This window comes from Nesoenas mayeri (assembly GCF_963082525.1).
Source record: "Nesoenas mayeri genome assembly, chromosome: 1".
NCBI classification, from domain to species: domain Eukaryota; kingdom Metazoa; phylum Chordata; class Aves; order Columbiformes; family Columbidae; genus Nesoenas; species Nesoenas mayeri.
In genome coordinates, this window is record NC_137541.1 from 186,192,680 (window position 1) to 186,213,398 (window position 20,719).

A 20,719-nucleotide genomic window follows, 5' to 3' on the forward strand; every position below is an offset into this window, starting at 1 on the left:
CCTTTGTCTCTTGCGCTGTGTCCGGTGCTGCGGCGGCGTCAGCGCTGAAGTGCCGGGGGCTGAGAAGGTCCCAAGCTGCCGTTCTTGCACTGCTTTATTTATTTTTTTAATTATTTTTTTTTTTTCTTCTGTGCTTAAAATCTCTCAGTAAACAGTTTGGCCTGGATTTTTTTTTTTTTTTTCCTTCTTCCATGTTTAAGTATCTGCATTGAATGAACTAATAAAGATGGATAAGAAATCATTTGAAACCGTGCTGGATGAAATTAGAAAGGTAACTTCGTGTTTTGCATGTTAGTTTAACCATTTGATGGTAGAATGTTCCTTGTAATGAACATATCAGGTTAGGTGTTTGTGTTCTTTGAAAATAACTTCAGGATTCAATAAAGACTAAATTTCACCTCAGTGTGATGAGCTATAATCCTGCGTTACTGATGTGTGCTAGTTCTTGCATGTCAGGTATAACAGTGTGAAGCTGCTGTGACATGCTTGCTCTTTGAGATATTGTTATTTTCTCGGGAAACAATCAGTTCAGACAGCTATCACTGAGCTAACAACTTGTGCTTGAAGAGTGCTCATTTGAATAAAGCGTTTTAATAAGTTGAGCACAGCATTGTCATTGACAAGGAGGATAAGAAAGGAAAAACAAAATAACCAAGTGTCTCTTTTGTGGGGGGAGGGCCTGTGTTTGTTTGGCCTGACCAGATATGGGAACTTAAAGTATGAGGTATCCACCTTTTATATGATGGTTTGGGAGATACGACACACAAATATGACATGAGAGGACTGGTTTCAAAGCCACATCTCCTGCAGTTCAGGAGCGTGTGCACACCCTCCTACAGGATGTGAAATCCTGGGGTTTGATGCATGCTCTGAACTGTGCTTGTGCATCTCCTGGTAAAAACTCAGGGAGCAAAGCACCTACTAGTTGTGGGTAGCAGAGATATGAACCTGGGCTTCCTGATGTCTGTCGAGCTTCTGGTTTCTTACTGAACAGGGGGGGCTGGCTTGTAACAGGAAAGTGAGTGATTTGGACAGTTGGAAGTGGAAAAGGACATAGAAAAAATCAGAACCTCTGAGATTAATGATTTCTGTCTTACATGGGAAGTACAAACCTGGATGATGTATTTTGCAGTAGTTAAGCAGAGGTGGTATGTCACAGTGGAACAGTTAATTATCCTGCGAAAGCTGTCTTGGTGGGAAAATGAGGGGCTTGTTTTATATGAGATCGCCTTATGGCAGAGAAGGAATCCTTAGTGGTTTTGTAATAGGTGTTTGTGTGACGATGGATGGTTTAGGAGAGGTCATTTCCTTTCTTGGGAGTTGGGTGCTACAGAGTTGAGTTTTAGTTCAGCTTCTCTTCAGCATGAGACGCAGTAGTGGCTGCAGCTGTAGCAGGATTATTTTGGCATGTATTGATGTATAAATTGCTGTGCTCAAAAGCCCCAGTGATGAGTCTCTGCTGTCAAAACTGCACGTGCTAGCATTTTTACATAAGGTCATATAAATTCTTTATAACACAGGTATGTTCTGTGCTGTGTAACCAGCTAAAAACATCACAGCCTAAGATGCTTCAGGGTGTGGATTTCTTTCCCAACCTAAAAATTTTTATGGAAAATCTGGGGAAAAAAATCAAGGAACAAATTGCACATGAATATTTTCTCTGAGAATTGATGTTGGGAGGGAATTATGTTTCAAATATTACTACTGCAGTGCGGCCCTTCAGCGTGTGCTCTGTGATTACTAAAGACTTCAAACAAAAGAGGTTTTGACATGTGATTTTAGACAATTATGTTGGCTGTGTGCTAGCTGCCTGTATTCCCGTAAACCTAACTTACTGTTGATCTGAGGATCAATGCAGTGCTGTGTTAATAATAGCTGTGCTCTTCCAGTGTAATGTTCATTTTCCAAATACATGTTTTGTATCTTTGTTGCGAGGTTTTTGTTTAAACTTCGTTTCTAGCTCTGTGGTAGAACCTTCTTTATTATGTGATTTACAAATCTCTTGTGTTGGTGTGTTCCATTTCTGTCCTACAATTAGCAGGGACAATTATTTCAGTGCCTTAATCTGTAGCTTAGTTCTGTCTTTCCCTGTATATATTTATTATTGTTAACAAAATAAACTTTGAGGGTTTTTCATAAATATACATAGCAGCACTTTCTGTTTGTGTTCTTATTATGAATTTATTCAGTTGTTGATTTAAGAAAAAAAAGTGAATTTTTTTTTTTGTAAAGTTGCTATGTGAAATACCAGGCTTTTTTTTTTTTTTTTTTTTTTTTTTCCAAAATATGTGAAGAGAAAAGGAAGGGAGAGAAGAAAAAATGAGCATGAAGAGAAAAGGAGAGGGTTTTTTTATCCCTGTGACTTCAGTGTGTTTGGTGTTGTTGGTCTCTTGAGGAGGTACAGAAAGGAAGGGGTTGCCTGGAACAGTGGGCGGGTGTGTGTGTGCACCTGGGCTGCTCACAGCTGGGTTGCAGTGATGGAGAACTTCACATCTGTCTGTGTGGGGGGACAAGGGCAAAACCAGAAGGAACAGGGGTAGATTTTAGGGCTACAGGGAAGAGACAGAAGTGGGTGTGTGGGTGAAGCTGGAGGTGATTTGAGAGTAGTTAGCATGAAAGCTGGCAATGGATGGGGGCCTTGGAAACTGGGGAAGAAAGGTGCGTGCGTCGATTTGGAGCAGGAATTCAGCTGTTACCTGTCATGTTTACATTTATATATCCATCAGTGCACTGAAGAGAAGGAGGAAGCCCTGGCTATTGGTAGCCCAGGTGGTTATCAACAAAATAGTCTTGCCACTAAGTCATAGGTGGTGGTCTTTAAACTACTGCATTAAACTACTTTGCTTCCTTTGTTTTGTATGATTGTGTATTCAAGTTTTAACATTGGGAAGGTTATGACAAGACATCAACCTCTGGAGCAGGTTTTCTTGTGTACTTAATTCCATCTGTATGGAGTTGTTACCAAGTTTCTTCATAAATTCACTGAAGTAAGATGCTTTTTAAATTATTTCTCAGGGAACACAAAAAGAGATTGTATGGATAATCAACTCTATTATATTGTTTAATGTAAAGTTGATGTAAACCTTTGAGGCAAAAGGAAGAGTGATGATGTGCTCTTCAGTACAGTGTTAAACAACAAGAACAAAAAGCAAAATTAAATAAATAAAAAAATGACTCTTTTTAACAGAAGAATTAAATTACAAGTCTGTTTTCTGTTGTTCTCTCCATTATTTAAGAAATATTCTGTTACTTAGAAGTATAGCAATGTAGTTGATGGAAATGTCACTTTGTAAGGTCAGATTTTTTAGATTAATAGGTTAGTCTAGCAGATGGTTGTGCCATAATTATAATGTTTGAGGGACTAATTATGCATCTTTTTTTTTCTTGTATCTTCTAGGCTGTATTGACTGAGTACAAATTAAAAGCTATTGAATATGTTCATGGATACTTTTCAAGTGAACAGGTAAAAGTCAACACTGTCATGGGTTTAATGGGAACTATTAGTTTTGTGTATTCAGTAATACAGAAATATAGTGTCTCCAGTCATACTGAGGCTGATCACAATAGTTTTTTGATGTTTTTAACTGAGGAGATTTAATTCTTCATTATTAAATCAGCAATAAACTTAAAAATAGTTCCAACTTGTTTTGTTATCAACGTCAATTAGATTATTTTTGTTTGGGGAAAAATGGATAAGTTTATCATCATGGAATTAAGGATTCTTTTGCAACTATTTATAAACTGGCATGTAGTAATAAGTATCCAACTTATTTTGGTACTATGTATATTTTTTTCCTGATCCTTTTTCTTCTGTATATCGGTTTCTGGTTTTTTGTGTTTTGTGTTTTTTGTTTTGTGTGTGTGTGTGTTTGTGTATGCTTAGTGAATACACTGTTTGAGATACTGAATGTTTATAAGCTTTTTCAGAAAGACTTACTTTTTTTCCTAATGCTGTGGCAATTGTTTTGCATATATGCAAATATATAGAGAGCAGTAAGTATCTATTTTAAATATTTCCGTAGAAAAACATCTCATAAGGTAGAAATTTTAAGTGCCTACTTAGAAATAAAAGGAATGTTACATGCTGGTAGGCATTGACAATCAAACATCACAGACAGACACGTTTTTTTAGCAGTATACCGCTGTATTCCAAAAATGGAAAGATCGTATTGATGCTGTTAGCATATTTTTTTAATACATATAAAAGATTAATTGAAGGCCTTTCTTTGCAGGTTGTTGAGTTATTGAGATATTTTTCCTGGGCTGAACCACAGCTTAAGGCGATAAAGGCTTTACAACATGTAAGTTCTTGCGACATAATCTTGTGCAGTAAGTTTGCCCTCTTAATCTCATTCTAGTTTTGTGGTGTCTACTTTTGCAAGTGATGGGTCAGTCTGCCCCTTAATCTTCCAAGTTTCTTCTTCATTTCTTTCCATGGTATCGAAATATGAAACTTCATACTTTTAACGAGGGTATCTTTTCTGACTAAAGTATCTTCTGCTTTCCTGTGTATCACAAGAATACATGTAGCCCTTTGTCACTATTGTGAACTTTTCTAATTTCTTTGCTTTTGGCAAGTGCTTTTTGGAGTTGCTTGTTCAGAATTTAGAATATAGAGAGGGAGAGATTATTAAATGTTTACTGAAATACATTATATGAAGCTGTTACTGAGTTGCATTCTGAGTTTAAAATAATTGTACTGCCTTTCTTTATAGACACTTTTTTTCTTTCTTGCTTACTTGTCAGAAAATAGTGGCAGTTCCGGCATCGAAAATGGTTAATATTCTCAACTGCTTCACATTCAGTAAAGATAAACTTATTGCCCTTGAAATCTTAGCTTCGTAAGTATCTCTCATGTTTTATTTCCTTAACTTGCATTGTTTTTAGTAGTGTTTGAGTGTATAACATTTAAGATGCTTGTAGAAGCAAGCACTGTGGCCAGTTAAGGTAAAGCACAAATCCATTATTGATGTGGCTGTAAAAAGAAGAATTGGAAGTAAACATTGTGCAGAGTTCCATAGTTCATCTGAGTCTTGAGTGTGCTGCTGTATGGGCTTCTCCCTGCTGGAAAGCTGTCACTTTGCCAGTGTTTTTACAGTGGTTTCCAAATCTTGTAGAGGATGAAGAGGGCCTTAAGCTTATTTCTGCTCACTGAAATGTAAAATGCTCAAGACCAGAGTATTCTGGGCATTGACCCTTTTGCATTTGAAAAGCCCTCTAAATATTACATGTGTAAAAATGAGGTAAGTAAATAGTTCTCTTAAATTGACACATTTAATTTACAGATCTAATGTCTATAAAAGATGTATAGGTATTCTAAATTTATATGTACACAGAAGGTTGTTTTTTATTATGTTTTGCTAAACACAGCTGCTTCAAAGGACCTACCATCTACATAAGTTTATACTGGAACTCTTCTGTCTGGTTTAGGGGATTTATTACATTAAATGTTGTTCTTGCTTGGGTTGGGATGGTTTTTTTTGCATTTAGTATGTCTGCTTGGCATATGAATGCTATATATTACAGCCAGCTTGAACATTTTCGGGCATGTAAATTAATGATATAAATAACCATAAAACAAATAAGACTGAGGATATAGATATGGTCTTGCTTTCACAATTGAGCTTTAAGAAGCTGTGTGAGCGCTCCCAGTCTCCTTCAGACCAAAGCAAAACATGGCAGCCTAAAGGAAGTTCAGTGGCACTTTAAACTAACCTGTTTTGCTTGAAATGAGATTGGAGCTCATTGACTCTTCAGCTGCTACACTTCAGCTGGTGTGGGGGGAAAGCATAGTGACTTCTTTAGCTGTAGAATTTCCACAGTGCAAGAGCATAATTAGGGAGTCATGATATAGAAATCCTAACCCAAATCTATGTACTACTTACTTTGCTAATCAAAACTAGAGAACAAACCTGAAAGTCCATTAGCATCTTAATAGCATTCTTTGAAGAGTTTTTCATGTCTTTCTTCAACATTCTGCTGATTCCATTTCTTCTAATACCCTTTCTTGAGAAGGCCTCCTTTTTGCGGCTGTATTCTATTTCCAGTAGTTTGGATGGGGCAGGTGGTGTTTGACAGCAGTGAAGGTTGTGGGGTCAGGGTTTTGAAAAAGGCAGGTAGAATCAGGCATTAGGCTCCTTGTACTTGCATGTTTTGTTGTTTTCTTTAACACGTCTAGCAAAGAGAAAGGAAGGGTACTTTTTGGAACTATGTGAGGCGTTTCACTATTTCTGCAGAACACGGAGAGTATTTCCAGGAGTTTCATCTTTTTGATTCTGGAGTAAATAAGATGAAAATTTGTTTCTCTACCAGTCTGGAAAGAAACAGTTGCAAACCAAGTAGCTGCTGATTTTCTGCCGTGCTGGGAATTGTGTGCTAGTAGCAATTAAAGCTTTCTCATGAACTGTTGTGATGCAAAATTCATTTTAGTTATTTTTGCCACAAGGTTTAGCCATTGTCGTCCATTGTTCTGTATTGGTATTTAATCCTATGTTTCACTTACAGGTATGAAGTTCATATTTAAGCCTGGTTTTTGTACTTCAATAAGAACAATAATTTTATGATTTGAACTAATTATGCTTTTTAATGTATTGTTGGGTATTGGCTGAAAAATTGTTGATTACTTTTCAGTAGTATGTTGGTTCTGATAAGTATATGGAATGACAGTAATCAGTGTCTTTATTTATAGCAACATTGTTGATGCTCAGAATTATCGGCTTATTGAAGATCTGTTCAGAATTAATATGTCAGAGAAGAAAAGATGCAGAAGAATTCTTGAACAGGTAGTCAAGATACTCTAGTATCCCTGATTCTGTCAAATACAGTATTGTCTCCATTGTCGTGGTCATTGTGGGGTCAAGACTTACCATAAGGACTGCTGGGAACTACTGGTGGAAGACAAGTGGAAAGAAGTGGCTGAAAAAAGATGGGAGCTGTGTATATCTGTGGAAAAAAGAGGGAAGTTTCTGTCAGGCATTAGGATCCTATGGAAAAAGAGCATGGAATTACAACCAGTGCTGAAGGAAACAGTCTGCATTTGTTTTAGGAAGCACCAAGTGCTTAACCCCAAGTTCAGTAGAAGCAGACGGGGTCAAGTAGAGTTATTCAAAACAGAAGGCACTTTCGCAGAACCTAACACTATTTGGACTATTTGGGAAGACGATTTGAGACAAAGCTTTGAATTGTTCCATGTAGGTTGATTCATGCCGTCTAAATGTAATGAAATAGTAATTCATTTATGGAAAGCATTGGATTTGATAGAAAATAATGTCCTTTCTTGTTTATTTTTCAGGCTTCAAAAACGGGTTGTAAGGCTCCTCATGCTATGATATCATCCTGTGGCATGATTCCTGGCAACCCTTATCCCAAGGGCAAACCAAGCCGCATAAATGGAATTTTTCCAGTAAGCACGATCCTGTATTTTTGCTTTTCACAACATCCTTGATTTAGGATTTGTTATAGCATAATCAAAACCAGGATTCATATATGTGGAAGGAAGCATGAAATCAAAAGCAATGTTTTGTGGTTTTTTATTACTTCATTACATATCCATAGGGAACTTGCATTGTTTTTATTTGCCTTTTCTTTCTATGCTGCTTCAAGTAAAGGCTACTGCATAATAAGACATTGTTCATATAAGGAAAGCATTGTAAACTCTGGCGATATTTGGCAGAATTGGGAGAGGTGTAAAGAGCCTTACTGGTAGGTTGATAAGATGACCTAATATCATCACTACAGTACTGCTGCTAGTCTTTGTGTAGTTCTTGAGCAACCGTGTTAAGTTTTTCCTGTGAACACTCAAGGGACTGTAAAATATAAGTTATCATGTCCACCAATCAAAATGCAGAATTCTGATTATGTCAGAAGCATGGACTGTTTAATATGCATCTCTTTACAAAAGCTCAGTTTTATAAACCAAGCTATTGGAATGCTCTTATTTTACAAACCTAAAACACAGTTTCTTTTTCCTAATAAACTTGGTTGAATATCACTTTCAGAATATTCAAAAACTTGAATGTAGTTCAGAAAAAAAATCTAATATGCATAGAGCAAGATTTACTTCTAAGTTAGTGCTTAATAGTTCCATTTTCTTTTGTTTCAGGGAACCCCTATCAAAAAGGACACAGAAGAATGTACTAATGAAGGAAAGGGAATAGCAGCCCGTATACTTGGACCATCCAAACCAGTATGTTTAATAAATGAATAAGTAAATTAAGCTTGTAAAAAAAAAATTAAACCACCAGCCAATTCAATGAGGCTTTTGTATGAAATGCTGTTATGTTGCAAGAAGACTGTAGAGCATCAGGTTAAACAAAGCTACCTTCTATAATAACAATAACATGACCTAACATATTTTTATTTAACTTGAAAACAAGCTCTAGTTTATATCTATGTGGGATAGGATTATCTAGGGGATATAACGTGTGTGCATTCGAAGGCAGAATTAACTAGCAGAAGAGAAAGCTAAAAGCATTTTTAGTAGTCCATCATGAGCTAGTGTAAGTTTTAGATACAAATTTTTTAATACAGTCTCTGAGGGTTTCCTACATGAACATAAAAAACCCTGCATCTTGGAAACCTAAATTACAGCAGTGCCTTAGAAGAAGGTTCTTGTTTTCTAACAACATAGCTGATTTGTATTTCAAAATTTTTAAGCATGTGGGGCGAACTCCCAATGAACCTGCTGCTAATTTGAAGTATTGTCCAAATGTTTTGTTTTCACTTTTATTACGAGATGTTTCCCACTAAATATATTATTTTAAAAGGACAAGTAACTTCATAACTATTTGTTAGTTTTAAATGTGCTAAATCTTTAAAACGAGAAGTCAGTCTAAGACTGGAGAGCGTGAACACTACAAGGCAGGAAGGAGTTCCCTTTCCCACCTGTGTTCAGTGTTATATTAAAATCTAAACATATACTAGTGATGTTTGTTTCATTCCTTTCAGAAACAGTGAAATATTTGCAGTCGCTATGGCTATTATGAAGAAATATGATATCAAATGTTTTTCCAGTGAAGAACAGCTGTCTGTAGTAGTATCTGAATGTTAGCTTTTTGCCTGAGAAACATTAGGTAATGTTTTCACTATTGCTTCTTCTGTTTGTTTTTTGTTTATGTAGGCTCCATCAACCTACAACCCACACAAACCAGTTCCATACCCCATCCCACCATGTCGGCCACATGCAACTATTGCACCAAGTAAGGCTTCTCTGTGTTTTAGTTTGATGGTGTTGTTTACTCCATTTGCCTTTTAATAAGCGTTGAGTGTCAGTTTCTCTGACCATGATCATATCTGAAATGGGCTTGCACTCCCTGAACATGCTCTGGGTATTAGTTTCCACCTCTTCCTGTCATGACTCAGAGTTGATAAAAAGAGGAATATATTGACTTCTTTTCCCAGTGATCACATCATAAAGAAAATTCACAATTCTGTTCTGGTGACAAAATATTTCATTTATGGGAGGCACTGTGCATGTTAGACAAGAATATAGGTCTGTGTCTTTGTTATAATGTTTGATTAAGGTTTGGGCTTTGGCTTGACAAGTCTGTTGACTTGCTGTTGTACCAAACTTAGGATATGGTCAGGCACAGCCCTGGATTGGGTGGAAATACATAGGAACTTGCTGAAGGACGGTAATCTGTTTCTCAGTTGCCTTCAGCTGTACTTTAAAACAGTTACCTAAAATAAAAATTCAGTGATATCTTTTTCCTGTGTCTGGTCTTACTATTCCTAGTCTTGTGCCTCAGGGAAGATTGAGTCTTTCTTCATAAACTCCTCTCTCTTTACTCTGCTTTATCTGTTGTTTGATTCCAGACATTTTTGGATGGGAGCAAGGCAATTGCCATTTATTTGGAAGAAGAAGTTGGAGTACTTGTGTGGTCAGACTCTGGTCTTTTTGAGCAGCAGCTGAAAGCTTTTCCTAATCTTGCCATTCTGTGTTGCAAAATGAGTGCTCTGCTTAGGATGCTTGCTTTTCACTAGTGTTAGGTATTTCAGGAAGGTCTTAACATATTTGATAAGAAGGTGTGGTAGAGCTCTTAGGATGCGTGTTGAAGGGCGAGTCATCTAACCAGTGTGATGTCTGCAAGTCTCTTTATAGTCAGTTTGGAAAAATTTGCACTACTAGTGGCTAAAGCTTGATGATTTGTGCCCTAGAAATGACTTACTCCACAGAAAGTGTACAGGAAACTTGCAGACTGGCTCAAATTTATATTGAACAAATCCTATCCAAAGTAAGTTAGGGCACAAAATTTGGCCTGTGACTAGATGTAAATGCTAGTAGATTTTAGGATTTGAAACAGATTTTGAGTTTTCAGGGCCTTATTAGGGTGCTACATGGTTAAAAAAAAAACCAAACTCTTGTAACAACAGAACTTACAACTGATGATATATTTTTATATATATATATATATATATAAAATGTTTAATGAGATTGCAGATACTGACGTGAAACTATTGAATGTGTTTCTTTTGAAGCAATGGTCAGAATGATGTTTTGTTTTCTGCCTCTTACATATATTGGTTTAACATTTCCTTCCTGGGTGATGCTATGATTGTTAGTTACTTTTCTGAATTTCAGCCAAGAGTTGTCATGCAAAAATCTTAACATTAGGTAAAACTATCATGAAAATGTCAGAAAGGAATTACATATGACAAATTACTGCACTTTGAGAAATGTTCAAGTGCTACTTTTTCCCATAAAGTGTAAGCTCTAATGCTTTTAAAATACCCTTTCAGGACCACTGTGAGGTATATTTATGTTCCTGTGATTTGAATTCTGAGAGACTAAGTATTTGAGATGGGACATTTTTCTGACTGGTGTTGGAGGACTGGTCATGGTCGATGCTGTATGTTTGTCTCGTTTGTCAAGGCTTTTATGTTAAAGGAAGAGTTGCAAAGAAATGATGCTTCAGACGTTCTGAATCACTCCTCCCCTTTGAGTTTTTCAGGCAAAATGGAACTGAAAGCAATTGAAACCTGACCTTTTCAGGCTCTTTCAAGAGAACTGCTTTTCCTAAAATTTGGATCATAATGCATGTCACTTAGGCAGACATTGGCAAAAAGCCAGCATCCAGCCTGGATGATTAACTGGTCTGGGTTTTTGGTTCTTTTAAAGGAAAGGACACTGGTTCACTTAGATATGGGTTCTTCCAACTGAGATGTGTATTGTGTTGGTTCTTTTAGGTGCTTACAACAATGCCGGCTTAGTTCCAATGGCTAATGTCATAGCTCCAGGCTTACCAGCTCCTCCGCCATACACTGCTAACCCAGTGGTATCAGGTAAAGCATGCATACCTTTAAAAATGTTGATCGTATATTTTCTAATTCATTGTTGTGAATGGGTTATTCGCTGCTGGAGTTCCATTTGCTTTTAAATAACAAGCTGTTATTCTCTGTTTAGAAAATGAGGAACTTTCCAGCCAGGCAAAACCTTCCCAAAATCAAGGTAAATTGCAAATCCCCAGGGGGAGTTTTGTGTTGATTGTGTCTTTGTTATTTGTTCAGAAAATGTAAACAATGTATTTGTTTAGGGGGATTTTTGTAAGCCTCCAAATATTTGACTGCTGTTGGAATAGGATCCTCTGAGAGTTAATTAAAAAATAATCTCAGGCATTTGACACTTAGAAGCATTGTAACATTAAAATTCCGCCTTTTGCGTTAGTTCATTAAAGTTGTATATTCTTCAGCATATAAGTGTGTGAGAAATCATGTAAAGAAAATGAAATCAAAACATGCTTTGCAATGTAGTACACTGAAACACTTCATTAATATCTTTGCAGTTGTTAAAACTTCAGACAGATACCTGAAATCTCATTCACATTTTAATGTTGTATATTAGCTGCTGTGGGAAGCTAGGAATACAAGAGAGACAAATTCTTTGTTTATAGTTTGTTGAAATCCATGTATAGAATGTCTTATCCCAGACTGTTACATCTGACTATGTGTACCTGCACTTTTGTCTTATGCTTTAAATTCCAGTTCTTTTTGCAGAAGAGAGAGTTGTCTTTTTTTTTTTTTTTTAAATCTTTATTCGTGTGGTACTTCATATGCTTTGTACATTGAGTACAAATGATAATAATAATTCCCATTATGACCTACTTATACAAAGGCTTCCATAATACTTTGTTAGGTTTGACAAACAGAAACTGTGAATCTACTGACTATTGACTCAGGCATATTAACACGTACCCCAAATAGATAAAATGGCCATGATAAGTTTAGCCCCTGTAAATATTTATAGGAAAAAAAAAGAAGTTACGTTTCTTCTCCTCTATGCATAGGGATAGTCCTACAGAATTGTTGCTGTTCCAAAGAATCACTTTATTCATATATACCCCTTTAATCATGCATGTATTTACAAGGTAGTTTATACAGATAAATGAATACAGTGTAAGGAATAACATCTCTTGGGAGGAGAAATGCAGTAACAGCTCTGAGTTCTATTGCAGCTGTATTTCTCTAGTTGTGACAACTGTGATCATGGAGATTCTTCAGCTCGGAAACAGGATAAGGAAAGGGTAGAATCCAGAGCTGAGCAATTTGGGTCTACGTTTTTGGAAAAGAATATGTAAAAGGAAATATTCTATTTGCTAACTTGCTGGTTTTAGAGTTTCAAGATACATAACACAGGAGTTTGTCATACCAATTTAGGTTGAAGATTTTAAAGATTCTGTGTTGGAGTTTGTGTGTGTATATATAGAATTTTGGCAAAAGAGATATCTAAGCTGCTACAGAGTTACGGGTGATGAGTTTGACAGGTTGGATCAGTGATTTGCTTACAGTTGAACAGATTATTTTAAAAGTCAAATAAAGCACGAGGGTTGTTTGGGAGGAATGATTCATGAACACATTCATATTCCCCAGGAGCTAGATAGGGGCATATCAAGGCTCATGACATGCCAGTGTTCATAAATGCAACTTCTTTCCATTAACCCCAATGTGCCCGTTTGCAGATTTTCCTCCAGCTTGACTGATGTCTCTATTCCTAGTGGCAGGCGCTTGCCTCAGTTATAGACACCTGACTTCAGACTTACAGAAATATTTGTTGAAAAGGTCAAGTGCCAATGTTAGTTTAATACTGTAGTGTGATACATGAATTTAAAAGTGTACCTTCTTAGAATCAAAATCTGAAGGAGACACAGTGAAGAGAATGGCCTGATTTTGAAGGAAAGAAAAATACCAGCACCTGAAATCATCTTTCTTCAGTTGTTGACTAAACTTCTCTGAGATCATGATACATTGAATTAACTGGTTCTGAAGGAAATTCTGACCTTCAGTGGCAGTGGATGCAGAGGAGCCCAGGTGATCTGATGCCGATGGGATATTAGATCTGTTTCGGGTACTGCCAGGTGGTAGAGACCAGAGGGAGGGTGTTTACCTGTGTCACTCAGACATTCTTGTGGAGTATGTTTGAGTATCTAACTGTCTTGCATGAGATCATGAAGAGGTAGCAGATGTCACAAAGTGTTTTAAAGAGGAGTGGTTGCCTACGTCATGTGCAACTTGTGTGATGTGTTTGTACATACCTTTTTGTTTTGTTTTCATAGGCTCCAGTGTTCACTGTTCATATACAGACATTGTATGTCAGCTATTGCCTGTGTATCATATTTTGAAATACTGTATAAAATGTGTTTGTGTTGATTTCAAACATTTCTGACAGTTTCAAGTATTCTTACCACTTTTGTTTCTTTGCAGCTTTTTCTGCACAAACGAATCAGCTCTTTACTCCTCATGGTTCTAATCCTTCAACACCTGCTGCTACTCCAGTCCCTACCCCATCACCTGTCAAGGCAATAAGCCATCCATTAGCACCTGCAACTCCACTCATCCCTGGGATGAACATGTCTACCCCTGTCCTTCCTGTTTTCCCAGGACAGGTCTCCTCTTCCATCCATACATCTCAGCCACCCACCCCAACCCCTACTGTCATCAAATCCCTTTCCTTACCTGGTGTTCCTGTCACATCTGCTCACAGTGCAACCTCTACGCCTATCCCTGCCGTTTTTTCTGGGCTAGCTTCTATAACCACAGCTACGCCAGCTCCACAAGGCTCTTCCACACCATGCGCCACACCTGCACCTGGTGAAGCTTTTGCATCTGCTGCTGCACCATTTGCTGGTCTCCCGTTCTCTGCAACCTCTTCAATTGCTTCTGCTAATAATCCCACTCCATTGTCATCAGTTTTTGCTGGCCTCCCCTTGTCCTTGCCTCCCAGCACCCAAGGGATTTCTAGTCCTGTTCCATCTACAATTGCTAATTCTTCTGCCACTACCATTCCTGGTTCTCTTAGCTTGCCTAACCCAATTTTGTCTGTCTTAAAAGGATTTCTGACATCAAATGACACTTCATTAATCAATTCATCTGCTTTACCTTCTGCTATGACAAGTGAGCTTGCTTCTTTGTCTGCTCTTGCTAATCAAAGCTCTGACCCTCCCACTTCCTCTGTCAACAAATGTTATACTCCATCAGCCACCCCCACCCCACAGCGTTCCTCCACACCCGGGCTGGCCATTTTTCCAGGTCTTCCATCCCCATCTGTGGCCAATTCTAGTTCCACTCCTCCAACATTGCCTACACAGTCACCTTTAACCACTTCTCCATCAATTATGCCAGTCAACTGTGGCTCATCTGCCTCCCTCTTGCATGGCACAAGCCCTACTAATCCAGATCAGCAACTCTCATCAGCCCCAGCTGCCACAAATATCCCAGTTCTGGTTAAAACAGAACCCATGAGTCCTACCCTGTCGGCCTTCAAAGGTCCTTCTCATTCAGCTGGCCCTTCTCATGGCACTATAGGACTGTCAGCGCTTGGGCGTGCATACACCTCAGCAGCTTCAGTGCCAGTCAGTTTACCCAGTTCCCTGAATCCAGCGCTATCAGGTCTCTCCTCTTTGAGTGCTCCTCTAAACAACTCCAATTCTCTGGCTTCCATCTCCCTCACCCCACATGGCTCCTCTGCTCCCATTGCCCCTGTGTTCAATGGACTCCCACCTTTTACGTCTCTAACCAGTAACTTTGCTTTTACTGGTAATCCAGCACTTACGCCACCCGTCACTCTCCCAGGGTCTTTGTTAGCTACTCCGTCTACAAGCGCTTCAGCCATGTCTGCCCCTCATGTGAGTTCCACCGCCGCCGTACTCTCAGGACTCGCCGCCTCAGCAACAGTATCTGCTCCACCCTTCTCGCTTAACTTGTCCAGTGCCGTCCCTTCCCTTTTTTCTGTTGCCCAGGGACCTCTGGGATCATCAAACCCATCCTTCCCTGGTTTTCCTGTCTCTAACACACCCTCTGTCACTCCTGCTCTCCCTTCTTTCCCTGGCCTCCAGGCATCTTCTGCAGTAGCAGCAGTTGCACCGTTGCCAGCAGCTGCCACAGCCCCATCTCCAGCTCCGGTCCTGCCAGGGTTTGCCTCGGCCTTTAGCTCAAACTTCAACTCTGCACTTGTTGCACAGGCTGGGTATGTTTCTGTTTCTGAAGGAGGTCAGAACCTTTTCTTTTTCCCTTGAGCAAAACACTGATTTTACTTGAGGAATAGACGTTAGTTTCACTCACAGTGAGTAATTAGAGTTAATTTTTGAAGTTAGTTCACCAATAGATTTCCACCTGTCTTTAGAAACAAATAGAGTAATTACTGAGTAGGTTGTCCCCAGTAGTCACCGTTAGGACAGTCTAACCCAGTGAGGTGCTGAGTGATCTTATTTCCCAGATGAGGAAACTCGGCACCTCCTAGCCTTTTACAAGAATGGATTCCACGTGGGCATCCATTGACATATCCAGGTAATGGCAGACAATATCCTAGATATTCCTATGTTTTAAGGAAGTACTCAGCATTAACTTTAATTTGCAAAGCTTTTTGTGTCCAAATTGTAGGCAGAGCAGAGGTACAAAAATTTCTGAGTTCCTTTCTTAGGTATGCTCCAGACAGTCTTGGTTTGTATATGCATTAATAATTTGTAGGTGCATAGAGACCAGGCTTCTGTTTGTAAATTTTGGCTTTCACGAGGTTTAGAAAGCAGAGGTTCTTTTCTAATTTATGTAGATGTAAGCTTATAGAGGGAAAAACATGGCATAAAGCAGATTTTCCTAATAATAGTTGCATCTTGACATTCTTTCAGCCTGACTTCCGGACTACAGACACCAGGAAATGCAGTTTTTCCTGGTCTTTTATCTCTCCCTGGTATCCCTGGCTTTCCCCAAAGTGCCGCACAATCTTCCTTGCAGGAATTGCAGCATAGTGCGGCTGCACAGTCAGCACTACTACAGGTAATGTGCCTATTTCTTAATAGTATTTTGCTTCCAGTAATCGTTTGAACGTGTTCTTGTGTGTTAAGTCAGTAAATGATTAAAACCTCTAACCTGTTTGAGAACTGATTACAAGAACAACTCATATTAACCTCTTACTCAAGGCCAATGGGCAGTGCTTCTGGGTGTTATGAATGTGATTAAACCTATTTTGAAAACTCATTGTGAAATGAGTGAAGGGAAAAAGAGAAGACATGCAAGTGAAATCTGTTAAATTTAATGAACTGGCCATGCAGTTGCAAAATCTGTGCTCAGTTCCAGTCTGACATTTTAATTATTAAAGATTTCTGTGGAAAACCAGTTTTTTATGAGTTATGTCCCTCTCTATACACATGCAATCAGATTGTCTTGAATTTGTGTCTGCTGTGGTTGTGCCTTTCTCTTGATAATTTCCACAAATACAATTATAAGATAAGCTTGAGGAGGTTTTAGGTAATGTGTAGTTTTATCATCTCTCTTGTCCGTGAAACAACTTATTTCATTCATCAACCTACATGAGTTAACTGAAACTATCATCAGAGTTTGTATTTAGGTATTTAATTTGCCTTTTATTGAAAATGGCCTCTGTACAGATTAAGGATTCTGGTAAGAAGTTCGTACTTCTTTACAAAATACTAAAAGAGGCAGCTGAGTGTCTTGAATTAATATTGTCTCTTTTCTATGACACATCAGGTTTTGAAATGGAGCATGTGTCTAATTACTGTTCAATATGTAGAACATTGTGAGATACCTTTTGACTATCAGGGGAAATAGTTTGGAAGAAGCAAGTTACTTCATCTAGGCCATGCTGCTTTTGCAGCTCAGGAATTTATTTATTCTGTAGAAATCCATGTACGCAGATTGCATTGAGGAAACAGCTTTCTTGTTTACAAGTTCCAGTCACTAAAATTAACACTTAGCTACTTGAGCAATGAAGACAGAGCTCAAAGTCTGAAACAGTACAACTCCTGATTAAGCTTTGCTGTCCAAATCAGCTGTGACTTAATCCACTGGAAAGTAAATGCCATTAACGCTTCTTCGTTTTTCTTCTTAATCCAACTGCCTGCCTCATTCTCTGGTATTTCAGAGCAATTGTTGCGCTACAGTTTAACATCTGCGTGTGGGTGCATTGCTCACCTCTGTTTTTTGCACACTTCAGATTATATTAATACTTTCTTTGTTTTGGCTTGAGTAGGACTGGTATTGTGCCTGAAATTTTGCTTGATTTAGATTTTTGTTTGTTTCTTTGTTTTTATCAGTGCTGTTTCCTAACAACTTCTCTTCCTTGAAGGCACATTCTGCTTCTGCTCTGGAGAACTATACAGCTCAGACTGAAGGTTTTGCTAACTATCCGTCAACACCAGGAACACCATTTTCATTGCAGACCAGTCTGCCCCAGAGTGGATGGCAATAAATACCAAACATTTTAAAGACTGCAGTGGTTGCTTGACAGAGCCCAATCGTATTCACTTTGAAAGCTGTCTCCGTGTTAATTGGGAGCATGGTCTGAACTGGGGGAAGAGGGGGAAAACATGAGGGTAAAATGATTCCAGGAGGCTGTGTCGGATGTCAAACCTAATTCTTGATTGCATTTAGTTGATTCAGGGTCTGATCCTGTGAAATGCTGGGCATCCTTGACTCTCCTTTTAGCTTATGAGTTGAATGTTTGGTGTCTTACAGGATCAGGAACATTCAAACAGGTATTTATGTAAATAGAGCAATTGGCTGTCAAATGGAATGGGAAGAACAAATATACTTAATAGTGTGTATAAGCACCTATCCTTCTGTTATGTTTTGTATGGTATATGTGGTTCATATAGAATGAGGTCTAGACTGAAACTAGATACTTAAAGCTGTAGACGATCTGGATGCACATTTCTTGTGTGTGCATGGATCAAGGTCAGTTTATGGTTCTTCAGATCTTCGTATGTGTGAGGATCTCCTCATAGCATCAGCAGTATGTTAAGGGGAGGCTGGATCAGAGGGGCTTGGGGGTCTTCTTACGCTTTGAAAATATTGTCATGGGCTTGCTGCTGAATTGTGTACTTCTTTGTCGGAATCTGAACAGGAGAGCTAGGAAATGATGCTGTACTGTATTTGGCTAGAAGTGGGTCATGTTTTCCTGGAGTATGGTTTAACTAGCTGAGAATATGTCTTTCCAAAGTACATAAAAGCATTTTAATTTGCCTCTCAAATAATGTTCCACAGCATTCTCCCTGCCCCGGCACCTCTCTGTGAACGAAATAATTGTATTGCGGGTAGGCTGCCTATCCGGCACTTTTGACTGCAGACTTTTGTGAATGTTTACAGACATGGGTCAAGTTCTTCTCCCCCTTATACTCATAAACTCATTGGTTCTCTCTACGCTTTTTGGTGATAAACCACAACTTGATGGTGCTTATGTTATCCTGTGAATATAAGTGGGAGCAGAATTTGGACCATGGATTTTTTTAGTATTTTTCCTTGGAAAACATACATGATTTTAAAGGCATATAGCTAAATTAACTGCTAAATTAACTGTATTGGTTAGGAAGGGTTATGACGCAGCATATAGAAAGGTCTTGCTTTGTTAGTGAAATTCAGTTGTGCACTCTTCTAATAATGTTAGTACCTGTGGCAATGTGTAACACACCATTGAATATCATCTATTTAAGGCAAACTCTTGATCATGTTCTAGAGGCAATAGAGATGAATGATATTCAATCCTGTGATTAAATTAAAATGTAGAGGATACTATACTGTAGAAAAGCTCTGTACCTAGAGTTTTACTTTTTTAAAGATGAATTCTGCTGGGAGATGTTGCTAATGTATTTTCTTTTAAGATGTGAACAAACTTTTTTAGAACATTAACGGAAACTCCTGTATTGGTTTTTAACACAATTTTTTTAAATAAAAAGTTTACAGTCATGGCAAAAAGGTTTGTGGACTATTTACATACCTAAAATACAGATTAATAAACTTGTTTTTACTAAGACACTTCCTAATGTTTGATCTTGCTTATGCTATTTCTTTGTGATGCAGAATTATATGCTGAATAATAAAACTGGTTTCATAAAGAGTGGCAATAGAAATATCCTGTGAAGTGTTTAGATAAAAAAATTAAATAGTGTCCTCAATACTTTGTTGGCAGTTGGGTAGTCTTGCAGTTTAATAATCAAATTTACATATTACTTTAAATTTAAAAACATCGCATATTTAATTCTGTGAAATCTGTTGAATTCTAATGATTTTCCACTTTGAACTGCTTTTAAAATCTGTGCCTTATGTCTTGACTCAAGAAATCTTTGGAAAAAATCTCTGCCATCTTTCGTTATCCTTTCCTTCTCATTCTTGTCATGACTTGTAGCTTTGTAAATCAATTGGAGAAGGAGAAAATAAAAATATAACTATTTTCTCAAGACCAAATTGGCTTTTATCCCATAGATGTGAATGTAAAGTAGGTCGGAGTGTTTTGTAGCCTTACTGAGGTGCCGAGTTTGATCTCCAACGTATCCTAGTTTCCCCATCAAGCAGTCAAAGTTTAAACTCACCCACATTACCTTTCAGTCAAAAACAAGTACCAGACATCAGCTGTTATACAGTGTTTTATCAAAAAGTAAGCACTTTGTATTGTTTGTTTCTGAAAAAATCTATTGAATGGTCATGGGGTGTGTATTGTTGGTTTTTTTCTGTCTGAACATTAGACAGTTCAAAGATACTTAAGAGACCACGGAGCCCTGTTTCTCCAAATGAAACCAGGTGAGAAGCAGTGAATATACACTGCATTAAACGCTATTCTGAAACAATGTATTTTCTAAGTGGTGTCTCTGTGCTCTCCTTTACCCATAAAAGAGTATTTCATGCACAGCTAGTGTAGTTTTACATAGAACTTCCTCATGAGTATTTAGCTAACAGTACAAATAGGTTAAGAAGCATTAAATTGTCAAGATTTTGTCTCGAATGGGCTCTCTGGTTCTTACTGAATCACATTGAGCAACATTTTGTAAACTGAACTTTGCAGTGGTTAGGATTAAGGTAAGTTTCAATTTCTTAAACATTTCTGCTGATGTAAAACTGTTTTTTTATTAATTTTTTTCTCTTCAGGAATAAAGTCTGTGTTCTGCATTGCAGCAAACTCCTGTGACCCAGCCTTGGAATTTCTGAAGGGGGTGATTTCTCCTGAGCTCTTTCATGCTTGTATGAGCATCACTTTTAAACAGCCAATGAAAAATTTGACAGAAAAGTTTGACAAACCATGCTGGATCTTACACTGAGCCTGTGCTGAGAAAAGGCTCTTGCTGTATTACTTCATTCTGGACTATGACTTTTTCATTGTTCAAGTTGCCTGTTACTGCTATGTTTAAGCTGTGTTGACAGACTGCAAAGATAAGGTGTAGTGGAATGTTCTTTGAAATAAAATCGTTATTCAGAACAACTAAGAGCATGCTGGGATTGTGTT

The 20,719-nt window shown here is 38.0% G+C and overlaps 1 protein-coding gene across 3 annotated transcripts; it reads left to right on the plus strand.

Moving 5' to 3' along the window:
• Positions 1 to 148: 148 nt before the first annotated feature.
• On the plus strand, positions 149 to 20,516 carry PROSER1 (proline and serine rich 1). Of its 3 annotated transcripts, XM_080351976.1 has the most exons (14): positions 149 to 271; positions 3,398 to 3,463; positions 4,233 to 4,301; positions 4,747 to 4,841; positions 6,689 to 6,782; positions 7,292 to 7,402; positions 8,102 to 8,185; positions 9,119 to 9,197; positions 11,185 to 11,280; positions 11,402 to 11,446; positions 13,696 to 13,877; positions 15,327 to 15,457; positions 16,116 to 16,263; positions 17,573 to 19,252. In XM_080351976.1, exons 1-14 carry the CDS (start codon positions 227 to 229, stop codon positions 17,693 to 17,695), a joined length of 1,368 nt encoding a protein of 455 aa, XP_080208102.1. In that variant the 5' UTR covers positions 149 to 226; the 3' UTR covers positions 17,696 to 19,252. The 3 variants fall into 3 exon arrangements, with proteins under 3 accessions (XP_080208102.1, XP_080208101.1, XP_080208100.1); XM_080351975.1 differs by lacking the exon at positions 17,573 to 19,252 and adding an exon at positions 20,365 to 20,516 and having other exon boundaries at positions 13,696 to 15,457; XM_080351974.1 differs by having other exon boundaries at positions 13,696 to 15,457.
• Positions 20,517 to 20,719: the final 203 nt, after the last annotated feature.